General features: G+C 43.8%; 1 protein-coding gene across 1 annotated transcript in view; it reads left to right on the forward strand.

Annotated features, from left to right (window-relative positions):
* Positions 1 to 12,602, forward strand: part of LOC311140679 (nuclear receptor ROR-alpha A-like) — a 35,636-nt gene extending 23,034 nt beyond the window's left edge. Inside the window, exons 6-14 of the mRNA XM_084175855.1 lie at positions 6,659 to 6,744; positions 6,868 to 7,009; positions 7,140 to 7,460; positions 7,557 to 7,786; positions 8,182 to 8,314; positions 8,478 to 8,585; positions 11,022 to 11,132; positions 11,378 to 11,487; positions 11,656 to 12,602. Of these exons, the coding sequence (XP_084031981.1) occupies positions 6,659 to 6,744; positions 6,868 to 7,009; positions 7,140 to 7,460; positions 7,557 to 7,786; positions 8,182 to 8,314; positions 8,478 to 8,585; positions 11,022 to 11,132; positions 11,378 to 11,487; positions 11,656 to 11,814 (1,400 nt within the window). The 3' untranslated portion in view covers positions 11,815 to 12,602. The remainder of the gene's footprint in view (positions 1 to 6,658; positions 6,745 to 6,867; positions 7,010 to 7,139; positions 7,461 to 7,556; positions 7,787 to 8,181; positions 8,315 to 8,477; positions 8,586 to 11,021; positions 11,133 to 11,377; positions 11,488 to 11,655) is intronic.
* The last annotated feature ends 3,491 nt before the right edge of the window (positions 12,603 to 16,093 follow it).

The raw sequence follows: 16,093 nt of genomic DNA on the forward strand, positions 1-16,093 counted from the left end.
AGGGCATTGGTCAGGGAGGTGACCAAGAACCCGTTGGTCACTCTGGCAGAGCTCTAGAGTTCCTCTGGGGAGATGGGAGAAACTTCCAGAAGGACAACCATCTCTGCAGCACTCCCCCAATCAGGCCTTTATGGTAGAGTGGCCAAACGGAAGCCACTCCTCAGTAAAAGGCACATGACAGCCCGCTTGAAATTTGCCAAAAGGCACCTAAAGACTCTCAGACCATGAGAAACAAGATTCTTTGGTCTGATGAAACCAAGATTGAACTCTTTGGCCTGAATGCCAAGCGTCACGTCTGGAGGAAACCTGGCACCATCCCTAAGGTGAAGCATGTTGGTGGCAGCATCATGCTTTGGGGATGTTTTTCAGTGGCATGGACTGGGAGACTAGTCAGGATCAAGGCAAAGATGAACGGAGCAAAGTACAGAGACATCCTTGATGAAAACCTGCTCCAGAGCACTCAGGACCTCAGACTGGGGCAAAGGTTCACCTTCCAACAGGACAATGAACCTAAGCACACAGCCAAGACAACGCAGGAGTGGCTTCGGGACAAGTCTCTGAATGTCCTTGAGTGGCCTAGCCAGAGCCCGGACTTGAACCCGATCGAACATCACTGGAGAGACCTGAAAATAGCTGTGCAGCAACGCTCCCCATCTAACCTGACAGAGCTTGAGAGGATCTGCAGAGAGGAATGGGAGAAAGTCCCCAAATACAGGTGTGCCAAGCTTGTAGCATCATACCCAAGAAGACTCGAGGCTGTAACCGCTGCCAAAGGTGCTTCAACAAAGTACTGAGTAAAGGGTCTGAATACTTATGTAAATGTGATATTTTGGTTTAAAATTTTTTTATAAATGTGCAACAACCGGTTTTTGCTTTGTTAGTATGGGTTATTGTGTGTAGATTGGTGAGGGAAAAAACAATTGAATACATTTTAGAATATGGCTGTAACATAACAAAATGTGGAAAAAGTTAAGGGGTCTGAATACTTTCCGAATGTACTGTAAAAGGCCCCTTTTTTATTAGGCTGCATAGCTTCTGATAGCAGCTTTCTACTGCCCTTCTGCATTAGCTCAATTAATCTCACTGTATTTTAGATTAGATTTGACTCGCTCTATGTATAATACAGTGCCTTCAGAAAGTATTCATACCCTTTGACTTTTTCCACATTTTGTTGTGTTACAGCCTGAATTAAAAATGTATTCAATTAAGATTTTGGGTCACTGGCCTACACACAATACCCCATAATGTCAAAGTGGAATTATGTTATTCGAAATTTTTACTAATGAATTAAAAATGAAAAGATGAAATGTCTTGAGTCAATAAGTATTTAACCCCTGTGTTATGGCAAGCCTAAATAAGTTCAGGAGTAAAAATATGCTTAACAAGTCACATAATAAATTGCATGTACTCACTCTGTGTACAATAATAGTGTTTAACATGATTTTTGAATGACTACCTCATCTCTGTACCCCACACATATAATTATCTTTAAGGTCCCTCAGTCGAGCAGTGAATTTCAAATACAGATTCCACCACAAAGACCAGCAAGGTTTTCCAATGCCTCAAAAAGAAGGACACCTAGTGGTAGATGGGTAAAAATAAAAAAAGTCAGACATTGAATATCCCTTTGAGCATGGTGAAGTTATTAATTACACTTTGGATGGTGTATCAATACACGCAGTCACTACAAAGATACAAGAGTCCTTCCTAACTCAGTTGCCGGAGAGGTAGGAAACCATTCAAGGATTTCACCATGAGGCCAATCGTGACTTTGAAACAGTTACAGAGTTTAATGGCTGTGATAGGAGAAAACTGAGGATGGATCAACAACATTGTAGTTACTCCACAATACTAACCTAATTGACAAAGGGAAAAGAAGGAAGCCTGTACAGAATATAAATATTCCAAAACATGCATCCTGTTTGCAACAAGGCACTAAAGTAATACTGCGAAAAATGTGGTGAAGCAATTCACCTTTTGTCCTGAATACAAAGTGTTATGTTTGGGGGGGGGAAGCATAGTGGTGGCTGCATCATGTTATGGGTATGCATATAATCATTAAGGACTGGGGAGTTTTTCAGGATAATAAATAAATGGAATGGAGCTCAGCACAGGCAAAATCCTAGAGGAAAACCTGGTTCAGTCTGCTTTCCACCAGACACTGGGAGATTAATTCACCTTTCAGCAGGACAATACACTAAAACACAAGGCCAAATCTACACTGGAGTTGCTTACCAAGAAGACAGTTAATGTTCCTGAGTGGCCGAGTTACAGTTTTGACTTAAATCTACTTGAACATCTATGGCAAGACCTGAAAATCGTTGTCTAACAATGATCAACAACCAGTTTGACAGAGCTTGAAGAATTTTGAAAATAATAATTGACAAATGTTGCACAATCCAGATGTGGAAAGCTCTTAGAGACTTACCCAGAAAGACTCACAGCTGTAATTGCTGCTAAAGGTGCTTCTACAATAATAATAAGCCATTTAGCAGACGCTTTTATCAAAAGCGACTTACAGTAATGCTTGCATACATTTTTGTGTATGGGTGGTCCCGGGGATCGAACCCACTACCTTGGCATTACAAGCGCCGTGCTCTACCAGCTGAGCTACAGAGGACCATGAGGTATTGACTCAGGGGTGTGAATACTTATATAAATGAGATATTTCTGTATTGCATTTTCAAAAAAATTGCTAGAATTTCTATAAACATATTTTCACTTTGTCATTATGGGGTATTGTGTGTCGATGTGTGAAAATAAATCATATTTAATCGATTTTTTTATTCAGGCTGTAACACAACAAAATGTGGAAAAAGTCAAGTGGTTTGAATACTTTCCGAAGGCAGTGTACTTGTATGTAGGGGCGGCTAATGCAATCCAGTTGTAGCCTAGGTGATTTCTGTGGACTAGTGTTGCATAACATTTATCGCTCTCGCTCTCTCTACAGTATTTCTTGTTCTACCTCGCTATCCCCACTCTCCCTCTCTCCTTACCAGTCACTTCTCTCTCGCTCGCTGTTACGCTCATCTTCTTTTATCTCTCTCTCTCTCTCTCTCTCACCTCTCTCTCCCGCTTTTCTTTCTTAATTTAGATCCAGAATTCCCCCTCTTTTCTGTAGCTGGCCTATAGCTGGTTCGGCTAAAGAGATAAGGGCTGGGATGAGGGGGGACTGAGAACTCTGTGACAATAGCATTATGTCAGTAACTGCCGAGGCCATATCATCATTTACTACACTGAAGGGAGATTGTAAAGTAGAGGTTGAGAACAGTAACATGGATCCACCTGCCAGCCCTACACGAGCTGCTGGTTGTTAGTGTGTAGGATGTCCCAGGCCCATAGTGCAGTAGCAGACACTACCATGGTGACTAGTCAGAGGAGACGGAAGTATAGGAGGTCATGTTATATTAGCTAGCTGCCGTCGCTCCTCATCCGCTCCAGCAATACCACCACTGGTGCTATCAACAGATGGGAAAGTCTGTTGATAGCTGAATATGTGGTTTGGTGAGTACCTTTGTCAGAATTACGGGAGGCTGGGTAAATGACGGCTCTGTTGAAGTTGGAGAGCCAGGTTAGCTGTTGTCCTTAACTAGATGGATAGGGCTGCCTTGGGTAGAGACGCCTGTAACAGTTAAAGATAGGCTGCTGTGCACACCACAGGAGATCACTGACTGGTCAAGGTGCTGGAGTTATATGAGAGAGAGAGAGAGAGAGAGAGAGAGAGAAGAGAGAGAGAGAGATGAGAGAGAGAGAGAGAGAGAGAGGAGAGAGAGAGAGAGAGAGAGAGAGAGAGAGAGAGAGAGAGAGAGAGAGAGAGAGAGAGAGAGAGAAGAGAGAGAGAGAGAGAGAGAGAGAGAGAGAGAGAGAGAGAGAGAGAGAGAGAGAGAGAGAGAGAGAGAGAGAGAGAGAGAGAGAGAGAGAGAGGAGAGAGAGAGAGAGAGAGAGAGAGAGAGAGAGAGAGAGAGAGAGAGAGAGAGAGAGAGAGAGAGAGAGAGAGAGAGAGAGAGAGAGAGAGAGAGAGAGAGAGAGAGGCCTGTGGTCTGAATAGGTGGAGAGATATGAGAATAAAGGACACAGTTTTAGAGATAGGGACCGAGATGGAAATACAGTTTGCTGTGGCGGTTGCAAATGATTCCTAAGCTGATGTTTTCAATCATCAATGATCTAATGTCGAGATGAGTCCTCATCCCACATCATCTGTTGTCTATGGTATTGCTGATCCTCAGACAGCCCTGCTGTACATACTGGTCCTCAATCCCAAATGAATGGAATAGATAGAAACATACATGTGTGTGCGTCAACAGTGAAAGGTTGTGGGTCAGGTTGGTTTCCTGTTGTTTGAGGTTGAGAATCAGAACTGAGAGAGCAAAAAACAGAGACCACTGACGCTCTCTCTCTCTCTCTCTCACTCTTGCTCTCTCGCTCTCGCTATACAATGTTGTAGGCTGTGACTCTACTTGTTCTATCTACCCACCCATCCATTCTGTCTATCCACTTTCTCATTCACATTCTCACTCAATTAGTCAGTCTATTCATGAAGTGTTCATTTGTTTTCCTGCACATAGACAATACCATCCATGCAGTCTTTAGGGTTATAGTGTGTATTCTATCAGGTGTGCAGTATAGTGTGTATTCTATCAGATGTGCAGTATAGTGTGTATTCTATCAGATGTGCAGTATAGTGTGTATTCTATCAGGTGTGCAGTATAGTGTGTATTCTATCAGGTGTGCAGTATAGTGTGTATTCTATCAGATGTGCAGTATAGTGTGTATTCTATCAGGTGTGCAGTATAGTGTGTATTCTATCAGGTGTGCAGTATAGTGTGTATTCTATCAGATGTGCAGTATAGTGTGTATTCTATCAGATGTGCAGTATAGTGTGTATTCTATCAGGTGTGCAGTATAGTGTGTATTCTATCAGATGTGCAGTATAGTGTGTATTCTATCAGGTGTGCAGTATAGTGTGTATTCTATCAGGTGTGCAGTATAGTGTGTATTCTATCAGATGTGCAGTATAGTGTGTATTCTATCAGGTGTGCAGTATAGTGTGTATTCTATCAGATGTGCAGTATAGTGTGTATTCTATCAGATGTGCAGTATAGTGTGTATTCTATCAGGTGTGCAGTATAGTGTGTATTCTATGAGGTGTGCAGTATAGTGTGTATTCTATCAGATGTGCAGTATAGTGTGTATTCTATCAGATGTGCAGTATAGTGTGTATTCTATCAGATGTGCAGGGGGTTTCTCAGTTTCACTGCTGACTGCCCTCTCTTACGGGAGATTCCTGTGGCACCTGAAATGAGGGCACACACACTTGACACACTGACACACACACACTATTCACACAATGTATTGCCGTGCTTCTACACCTGCATTACTAGCTGTTTGGGGTTTTAGGCTGGGTTTCTGTACAGCACTTCGAGATATTAGCTGATGTAAGAAGGGCTATATAAAATAAAATTGATTGATTGATTGACTGTACCGTAAACACAAGCCATTGTCTCACTGCTTGACAAACTAACTTAGAACACACACCAACACAAAGAAAGACAAACACTCTTCCTGAACTCACATCAGAATAGCGTATTTATTTTCAAATGTTCTGAATGTAATAATGTATGATTTGTGGAATGATGAGGATGAAAGATGGGGGGATGGGGGGAAGGGGGAGGGGGGAGGAAGAGGGGGATGGACATTCCTGGCAGTGTCAACCAAGATGAAAGACTCTATTACTGGCAGCACTATCCTTTATGAGACAGAGAGAGAGAGGGATAGAGAGAGCGAGAGGTGAGATGAAAGAAGGATAGTCAGAGCAAAAGAGAAGCCAGTTAACCACTTAAAAAGACTGAGGTTGACACCTTCACCTCCTCCTCCTCTCTCCATTTGCAAATATTCCCCCTCTACTGTTGTGTCTCTTCTGTCTCTGTGTATTTGATGTCATTCGGTTCATTTTTAATAATGTAAGAAATGCTAATGAGAGGAAAACAGAGTGTTCTTTCTTTCACTCTGTTTGCAACGTTTGATGACCTTGATGATCTTAGAGGAGGGGAAAAACAACCAAGCAAATTGTCTCTTTTTTAACAAGCCTGTATTATTGTAGCAAAGTTGCGTTATGTGTGTGTGTTCATGTGAAGTGTTGTTGATTTGTTAGGGGAATGGTCAAACCTCACCACTCAGCCACATTCACAGTAAGTTTCCATAAAATGTCAACGAGATATACTGACATACCCACTGAACACACACAACGCAGGTGTCATGTAGACAGGTGTCACGTACACAGACCAAAAACCAGTTTTCCACTCCATATTTTTGTGGTCAACCAACTTTCTCAGTCTGATTTGGTGTTAATGTTACCTCTCTGCAGTCTAGGTTTCTCTTTCCCCTTCCTGCCCTCAATTCTCTTTACCCTCATCTATATTTCACTTTCTCTTCTCCCCCTAACTCTCCCTAACTCCCCCTAACTCTCCCGAATTCCCCCTAACTCTCCCTTATCTCCTTGATAGACAGTTTTGAATGGGCTCACACTGTAGTTCTGAAAGATCTGGGTTTGGACATTGTCTCATTGCTCTCTGCTGGCCAACGTAGTCCACAGGTGTGTGTGTTACTGTTAACTGTAATGTGTGTGTTAACTGTAATGTATGTGTTATTGTGTGTGTAGCTCAGATTGAGGTAATTCCCTGTAAGATCTGTGGGGATAAATCATCAGGAGTTCACTATGGAGTCATCACCTGCGAGGGTTGCAAGGTGAGACTGCAGCACTACACACCTCATTTCACTCTGACCAAGCAGACATAACAAACCGTGTGGTCAGATGACTTATTTCCAGTGGTTTCATTGGTTATGTCAATGGTCCTCTCTCCCCCTCAGGGTTTTTTCCGGCGTAGCCAGCTGCCGTCCGTGTCCTACTCCTGTTCCAGACAGAGTAACTGTCCTATAGACAGAGCCAGCCGCAACCGCTGCCAGAGCTGCCGATTGCAGAAGTGTGTGAACCAGGGCATGAGCCGGGATGGTGAGACACGCACGCACACATAAAAAACTAAGATGTCTCCTGGTAAAATAAAGGTTGAATAAATACACACTTGACTTTATATAAGGGTAATTCAACTCAACTCCACCACCAACTGTTTTTGTTTCCCCAGCTGTGAAGTTTGGTCGGATGTCAAAACGTCAGCGGGACTCTCTGAATGCCGAGGTGGAGAGACACCGTCAGCAGCAGCAGCATCTCCAGGCAGAGGTCCAGCCAGCCCTGCCCTACCCAAGCAAGGCACGCCGTAACCGGTCACCCCACCTGCTCCAGCCCCTGGCTTCGGCCTACTCCTTCCCTGGAGAGCCAGAGCTGCCACCCTGCCCGACAGATGTGCTCCCCTACCTGGTGTGCTCCCCAGGCGAGTCCCAGGCCCCAGGTCTGGCCTACCAGGGCTCCTGTGTGTCTCCTGGCAGTGGGCACTCATACGAAAGAGGTAAGGGACACATACACACACACGAAACACATAATCAGACTAGCACTGTTTAATATCTATTACCCCCCTTCCCCCTTCTCACTACCTCTTCTTCAGGGTTCGACTCCCGTCAGCCGTCTCCTGACCAGACGATAGGGATGGGAATTAGATCCTATGACCCAGACGAATCCTATTTCCCCTACCCCCACTCCCTGCTACACATAGAAGAGCTGTGTGGCAGTATCATGCGTTCCCATAGGGACACCAGTCAGTTCAGACTGGAGGAACTGCAGGCTCTGAGATGGAAGTTGTTCAGCAGAGAGGAGATCCATGCCTACCAGAGCAAGGTACTGTATCAACACATCACTGGTCTCATATAAATCATCATCAGTCAGTCGTCAGTAAAAAATAAGGGTTTTATTAATAAGTTAAAATAACTCTGACCCCTGAACTCAAGTGAAGGCATCCTGTCTCTCTCTTCTCCTTCTCACCTCTTTTTTGGAATTCCCTCTCCCCTCACATCTCTCTTTTTCTCCTGTCTCCCCCTCTCCCTCCCTCACTTTCTCTCTCTCCCTCCCTCTCCTTCCCTCCCTCCCTCTCCCTCCCTGTCCCTTTCGCTCCCCCTTCCTCTCCCTCCCTCCCTCCCTTCCTCCCTCCCCCTCCCTCTCCTTCCCTCCCTCTCCCTCCCTGTCTCCCCCTTCCTCTCCCTCCCTCCCCCTCCCTCTCCTCCCGCTGTCTCCAGTCAGTAGATGAGATGTGGCAGCACTGTGCCATGAGGCTGACTGAAGCGGTACAGTACGTGGTGGAGTTTGCCAAACGCATCCCAGGGTTCCGTGGGCTCGGCCAGAACGACCAGATCACCCTGCTGAAGACTGGTGAGCCGAACCCACTTGTCAATCACTCCTTAATCTACTATCATCTCTCCCCTCTCTCAACAAAAGTCTTCCTGTAAGAAGTGCACATTGCCATTACTAAATCTTCTCTCCCCCCCCCCTCTCTCTCTCCCTCCCTCCCTCCATCTCTCTCGCTCTCTCTCAGGTTCGATGGAGGTAGTTCTGGTCAGAATGAGCAGGTGTTTTAACACAGAGAACAGCACCGTCTTCTTCGATGGGAAGTTTGCCAGCACTGAACTTTTCAAGTCTCTGGGTAAGTCCATTGGTTCCTAGTCTTAGCTATTGAATGGATGCTACTGTGCCCTCCGTAATTATTGGGACAGTGAAGGATGTTCTATTCTTATGGCTCTATACTCCAGAAGTTTGGATTTGAAATCAAACAATGACTATGAGGTTAAAGTGCAGACTGTCAGCTTTAATTTTAGGGTGTTTTCATCTGTATTGGGTACATACGGTGCATTTGGAAAGTATTCAGACCCCTTGACTTTTTCCACATTTTGTTACCTTACAGCCTTATTCTAAAATAGATTAAAATATTTTTTTTCCTCATCGAACTACAAACAATACCCCATAATGACAAAGCAAAAACAGGTTTTTAGACATTTTAGCAAATGTATATTAAAAAAAAGATACCTTATTGTGGTCCTCTGTAGCTCAGCTGGTAGAGCACGGCGCTTGTAACGCCAAGGTAGTGGGTTCGATCCCCGGGACCACCCATACACAAAAAAAAATTATGCACGCATGACTGTAAGTCGCTTTGGATAAAAGCGTCTGCTAAATGGCATATTATTATATTATATTCAGACCCTTTGCTATGAGACTCGAAATTGAGCTCAGCTGCATCCTGTTTCCATTTATCATCCTTGAGATCTTTCTACAACTTGATTGTAGTCCACCTGTGGTCAATTCAATTGACTGGACATGATTTGGAAAGGCACACACCTGTCTATATAAGGTTCCACAGTTGACAGTGCATGTCAGAGCAAAAACCAAGCCATGAGGTCGAAGGAATTGTCCGTAGAGCTCCGAGACAGGATTGTGTCAAGTCATAGATCTGGGGAAGGGTACCAAAATATTTCTGCAGCATTGAAGGTCTCCAAGAACACAGTGGCCTCCATCATTCTTAAATGGAAGAAGTTTGGAACCACCAAGACTCTTCCTAGAGCTGGCCGCACGGCCAAACTGAGCAATCGGGGGAGATGGGCCTTGGTCAGGGAGGTGACCAAGAACCCGATGGTCACTCTGACAGAGCTCCAGAGTTCCTCTGTGGAGATGGGAGAACCTTCCAGAAGGACAACCATCTCTGCAGCACTCCACCAATCAGGCCTTTATGGTAGAGTGGCCAAACGGAAGCCACTCCTCAGTAAAACGCACATGACAGCCCTCTTGGAGTTTGCCAAAACGCAACTAAAGGACTCTCAGACCATGAGAAACAAGATTCTCTGGTCTGATGAAACCAAGGTTGAACTTTTTGGCCTGAATGCCAAGCGTCACGTCTGGAGGAAACCTGGCACTATCCCTACAGTGAAGCATGGTGGTGGCAGCATCATGCTGTGGGGATGTTTTTCAGCAGCAGGGACTGGGAGACTAGTCAGGATAGAGGGAAAGATGAACGGAGCAAAGTACAGAGAGATCCTTGATGAAAACTTGCTCCAGAGCGCTCAGGATCTCAGACTGGGGCAAAGGTTCACCTTCCAACAGGACAACGATCCTAAGCACACAGCCAAGACAATGCAGGAGTGGCTTCGGGACAAGTCTCTGAATGTCCTTGAGTGGCCCAGCCAGAGCCCGGACTTGAACCCAATCAAACATCTCTGGAGAGACCTGAAAATAGCTGTGCGGCGACGCTCCCCATCCAACCTGACAGAGCTTGAAAAGATCTGCAGAGAAGAATGGGAGAAACTCCCCGAATACAGATGTGCCAAGCTTGTAGTGTCATACCCAAGAAGACTCTTGGCTGTAATCGCTGCAAAAGGTGCTTCAACAAAGTACTGAGTAAAGGGTCTGAATACTTATGTAAATGTGATATTTCAGTTTTTTTTTTTTTTATATACATTTGCACAAATTTCTACTAACCTGTTTTTGCTTTGTCATTATGGGGTATTGTATGTAGATTGATGAGGGGGAAAAAACAATTTAATCAATTTTAGAATAAGACTGTAACAAAATGTGGAAAACGTCAAGGGGTCTGAATACTTTCCGAATGTACTGTAGCACCCCCATTTTAGGGGACCAAAATTATTGGGACAAATTCACTTATATGTGTATTAAAGTAGTAAAAATGTAAATGTAAGTATTTGGTCCCATATTCCTTGCATGCAATGACTACATCAAGCTTGTGACTCAAAAAATGTGTTGGACGCATTTGCTGTTTGTTTTGGTTGTGTTTCAGATTATTTTGTGCCCAATAGAAATGAATGGTAAATAATGCATTGTGTCATTTTGGAGTCACTTTTATTGTAAAGAATATGTTTGCAAACACTTATACATTAATGTAGAGGCTGTATGATATTTGTGCGTCTGTAACTTTCTGAACTTTAACCTCAAATCCACATTTTTGGAGTATAGAGCCAAAATAATAAAAAATCCTTCCCTGTCCCAATAATTACGGAGGACACTATCTCATATTAGCTTAGGCAATTGGTTCCTAGTCTTAGTGATGCTAACTATGCTAACTGTGTTGTTGCAGGCTGTGGCGATCTGATTGTGGCGGTGTTTGACTTTGCTCACAGTATGTGTGCCCTGAGACTGACTGAGCAGCAGATGGCTCTCTTCAGCTCACTGGTGCTCATTAACCCAGGTAAGACACACAAATGCACACACATTCTGTAAAATGATACTGCAGATAATCTTAGTACAGTAAAGTCATAGATCACTAAAGTCATAGAACAGTAAAGTCATAGAACAGTAAAGTCATAGATCAGTAAAGTCATAGAACAGTAAAGTCATAGAACAGTAAAGTCATAGATCAGTAAAGTCATAGAATAGTAAAGTCATAGAACATCATATAAATAATATATTTTAATATTTTTCCTGTGTGTGTAGATCGCCCCTGTCTTGAGGATGGAGGCAGAGTACATAGAATGAGGAGAGACTTGGACAGATGCCTCAGACACATGCTACACAGAGACAACCAGGAGAGCCTTCTGAACAAGGTAACACACACAGGCACTCGCACATACACACGCGCACATACACACTCACACACTCACAGACTCACGCATTCAAGTTTGAGAGAGTAGTGAGTGTTTACCCTCTATGACATCACTGGATACAGTGTGTAGAACTGTCATTGACTAGCTGTGTGTGTGTGTTGTCCCCAGCTCTACCAGAAGGTGTCAGTGTTGCAGTCTCTGTGCAGTCTGCATGTGGAGAAGCTGATCTGGTTCAGCCAGCGCTACCCGCTCACCGTCCACTCTGTCTTCCCTCCTCTATACAAGGAGCTGTTCACCTCCGACCTGCCTTCTGTGGACTCCCTCTGAACTCTCTCTGAACTGCACCGTACATGTTGACAGATAATTAGACAAAGAAACATGCATACAGTAGTAGACAGACACACACACACAAACACACACAGACACACAGACACTCAGAGACACAGACACACACACAGACACAGACAGAGACACAGACACACAGACACTCAGAGACACAGACACACACACAGACACAGACAGAGACACAGACACACAGACACTCAGAGACACAGACACACACACACAGACACAGACACACAAAAACACACACACACATGTACGCCTTGATAACATAAGATGTAATTACTTTGAATTCTTTACTTGTTGAACAAATATATTTTTGTAATTTCTGAGAGCAACTAAATGATCTCAGTAGGCTATTAGTGTTTAGAAATTGAAGCTATTTTCATGCAAAAATATTTTTTATAGATAAGGATGGTGTACAAACATTCAGGTATTTCAAGGTATTTCACTTTGATTACTTGAAAATGTTTTCAGATTATTTCCAAGTTGTACACATTGTTTTTCCTTTTTGAGAGTGTTATCTGAGTGTATTTCGTCCTTGAGATTATGTACAGTGGGGAAAAAAAGTATTTAGTCAGCCACCAATTGTGCAAGTTCTCCCACTTAAAAAGATGAGAGAGGCCTGTAATTTTCATCATAGGTATACGTCAACTATGACTCCTGAGTGGCGCAGTGGTCTAAGGCACTGCATCGCAGTGCTAACTGTGCCACTAGAGATCCTGGTTCGAATCCAGGCTCTGTCGCAGCCGGCCGCGACCGGGAGACTCATGGGCGGCGCACAATTGGCCCAGCGTCGTCCAGGGTAGGGGAGGGAATGGCCGGCAGGGATGTAGCTCAGTTGATAGAGCATGGCGTTTGCAACGCCAGGGTTGTGGGTTCGATTCCCACGGGGGGGCCAGTATAAAAAAATATGTATTCACTAACTGTAAGTCGCTCTGGATAAGAGCGTCTGCTAAATGACGTAAATGTAAATTGAGAAAAGAAAATCACATTGTAGGTTTTTTAATGAATTTATTTGCAAATTATGGTGGAAAATAAGTATTTGGTCACCTACAAACAAGCAAGATTTCTGGCTCTCACAGACCTGTAACTTCTTCTTTAAGAGGCTCCTCTGTCCTCCACTCGTTACCTGTATTAATGGCACCTGTTTGAACTTGTTATCAGTATAAAAGACACCTGTCCACAACCTCAAACAGTCACACTCCAAACTCCACTATGGCCAAGACCAAAGAGCTGTCAAAGGACACCAGAAACAAAATTGTAGACCTGCACCAGGCTGGGAAGACTGAATCTGCAATAGGTAAGCAGCTTGGTTTGAAGAAATCAACTGTGGGAGCAATTATTAGGAAATGGAAGACATACAAGACCACTGATAATCTCCCTCGATCTGGGGCTCCACGCAAGATCTCACCCCGTGGGGTCAAAATGATCACAAGAACGGTGAGCAAAAATCCCAGAACCACACGGGGGGACCTAGTGAATGACCTGCAGAGAGCTGGGACCAAAGTAACAAAGCCTACCATCAGTAACACACTACGCCGCCAAGGACTCAAATCCTGCAGTGCCAGACGTGTCCCCCTGCTTAAGCCAGTACATGTCCAGGCCCGTCTGAAGTTTACTAGAGTGCATTTGGATGATCCAGAAGAGGATTGGGAGAATGTCATATGGTCAGATGAAACCAAAATATAACTTTTTGGTCAAAACTCAACTCGTCGTGTTTGGAGGACAAAGAATGCTGAGTTGCATCCAAAGAACACCATACCTACTGTGAAGCATGGGGGTGGAAACATCATGCTTTGGGGCTGTTTTTCTGCAAAGGGACCAGGACGACTGATCCGTGTAAAGCAAAGAATGAATGGGGCCATGTATCGTGAGATTTTGAGTGAAAACCTCCTTCCATCAGCAAGGGCATTGAAGATGAAACGTGACAATGATCCCAAACACACCGCCCGGGCAACGAAGGAGTGGCTTCGTAAGAAGCATTTCAAGGTCCTGGAGTGGCCTAGCCAGTCTCCAGATCTCAACCCCATAGAAAATCTTTGGAGGGAGTTGAAAGTCCGTGTTGCCCAGCGACAGCCCCAAAACATCACTGCTCTAGAGGAGATCTGCATGGAGGAATGGGCCAAAATACCAGCAACAGTGTGTGAAAACCTTGTGAAGACTTACAGAAAACGTTTGACCTGTGTCATTGCCAACAAAGGGTATATAACAAAGTATTGAGAAACTTTGGTTATTGACCAAATACTTATTTTCCACCATAATTTGCAAATAAATTCATAAAAAATCCTACAATGTGATTTTCTGGAAAAAAAAATCTCATTTTGTCTGTCATAGTTGACATGTACCTATGATGAAAATTACAGGCCTCTCTTATCTTTTTAAGTGGGAGAACTTGCACAATTGGTGGCTGACTAAATACTTTTTTTCCCCACTGTATGTTATTTTGACTCCGGGTGGCTGTTGGGACTTTATCCAGACCAGTTGCTAGCTGGTATAAATTACTATATTTAGATGATCACTATGAACTCGTATGTGTGTTTTCTGAGTTGTTTTTAATTGTGTGACTTTACAGAGTTGGCTAACCCGTCAGACTGAGTAACTGAGCTATAGCCCATGGGCCCCACTGTTCAGGACCCAAACACACAGTCAAGTATATAGCTAGTTTTCTCAATGAACTGTGTGTGGATCAAATTTGACAGAACTCTGCTATCTGTCTCTATCGTAATGAGCTTTAAAAGAGGCTGTGTGTTTGCATTAAAAACAGAGTCAGAAATCCTAGACAGGCAGAAATGTAAATATGAATAATCTGGAATGTATAAAATTTTGACACTGGGCAATATTGCTGTAGGCCTATGTAGGCATTTGAATGACTAACCTTGGGCATGACTGTTATTGTAAATGTGTCAGATTTCACAAACATTACCTGTGTGCTGCTTTAACATGCTAGTTTATGTCTCCTAAGTGTTACCATGGTGATTTCCATGGAAAAGGCTTCCAATAAACTGCTGATATGATTTAAAAAGTGACTGGTGTTCCTGTATTGTCTGTTTTCCCAATGTATAAAATAGGATGTCTAATTGCATACCAGGAAGTGAAAGAGCTTGAAGTGAAAGAGCTCAGTGCATGCAGCTGCACATTGGTTGAATGTATGTTTTAACGACACATCCACGACAAAACACACACAGACATTCCTGCTTTGAGCCGTCCTCAACGGTGTGTGTGTGTCTGATTCATAGACTATCCAATGAGCTGAGTGTGTTCTATCTACATCTGTGTGTATTTGTGTGAGAGAGAGCGTGGTGAAAGCAAAGTAGACACCAGCACACTGCAGAATGCTGCAGCTGTTCATCGAGTGCAATGTCCTGGCATGAATCATAACTTCCACTTAAGTTTCAAATGTAACTTAGTCATGCATTGATGTCATTGAGAGAGTCAAAATTCAGCTAAGGTGGAAGTTAAGATTCACCCCTTGATGAACTGCGGAGGCATTCAGTCTTTCATGACTTTACCTTCGGTACCTTGTAACTGAAAGTAGCCTAACGATGTGGGAACAGAACACCACTAATTAACTGTGTGTGAGAGTGGCAGTGGCTGATACTCAGCTGAGCTTTGCCTTGTGTATGGGAAGACTTTGTTAGGTCTAAGAGTCTGTTTGAGTGAACTGTTTGAATGTTGTTTACTGAGCTCCTGAGGAGAAGTGACTAAGACCCGGGAGAGTTGTTAGGACATGATTAAGACAACCACTCTCTCTCTTTCCGCACTACACCCACAAATGCTTCAAATCCGGTCAGAGGAGTAGGATCAGATGAACAGGGGTAAGACGTTGGGCATGAACTTAATCTCTAGGACAGTGAACCTCAATTCCCGGTCCTGAAGAGCTATGTGGTATGCAGGTTTTTGTTCCAGACCAGCACTAAAATATGTGGTTCATCTTATCAACTAATCACCAAGACCTTGATTATAGGTGTGTTAGTGCTGGGCTGGAACTAAAGCCTGCACACACTGCATGTGGCACTGTCTAATCTATCGTCTTCCATCTCTTCCCATGGCCCTTGGCCTTGGCCTTGCCCCAGTCCCAGACAGTAACAGTGAGAGGGAGAGTTACTTGTGCTCTCCCTCTGAGGTTTTGTTTCCTGTGCTGTGCTCTCTGACCTTTCCTGGGGAATGTGTGTTCTGTTCCTGCACAAACACACATTTCTGACTTCCTGGTTCTTCTAGATACATCTCCTCAGAACAAAAAGTCTCAGTCAAATCTAGCATA

Source organism: Coregonus lavaretus, assembly GCF_964263955.1.
Source record: "Coregonus lavaretus genome assembly, chromosome: 13".
NCBI lineage: Eukaryota > Metazoa > Chordata > Actinopteri > Salmoniformes > Salmonidae > Coregonus > Coregonus lavaretus.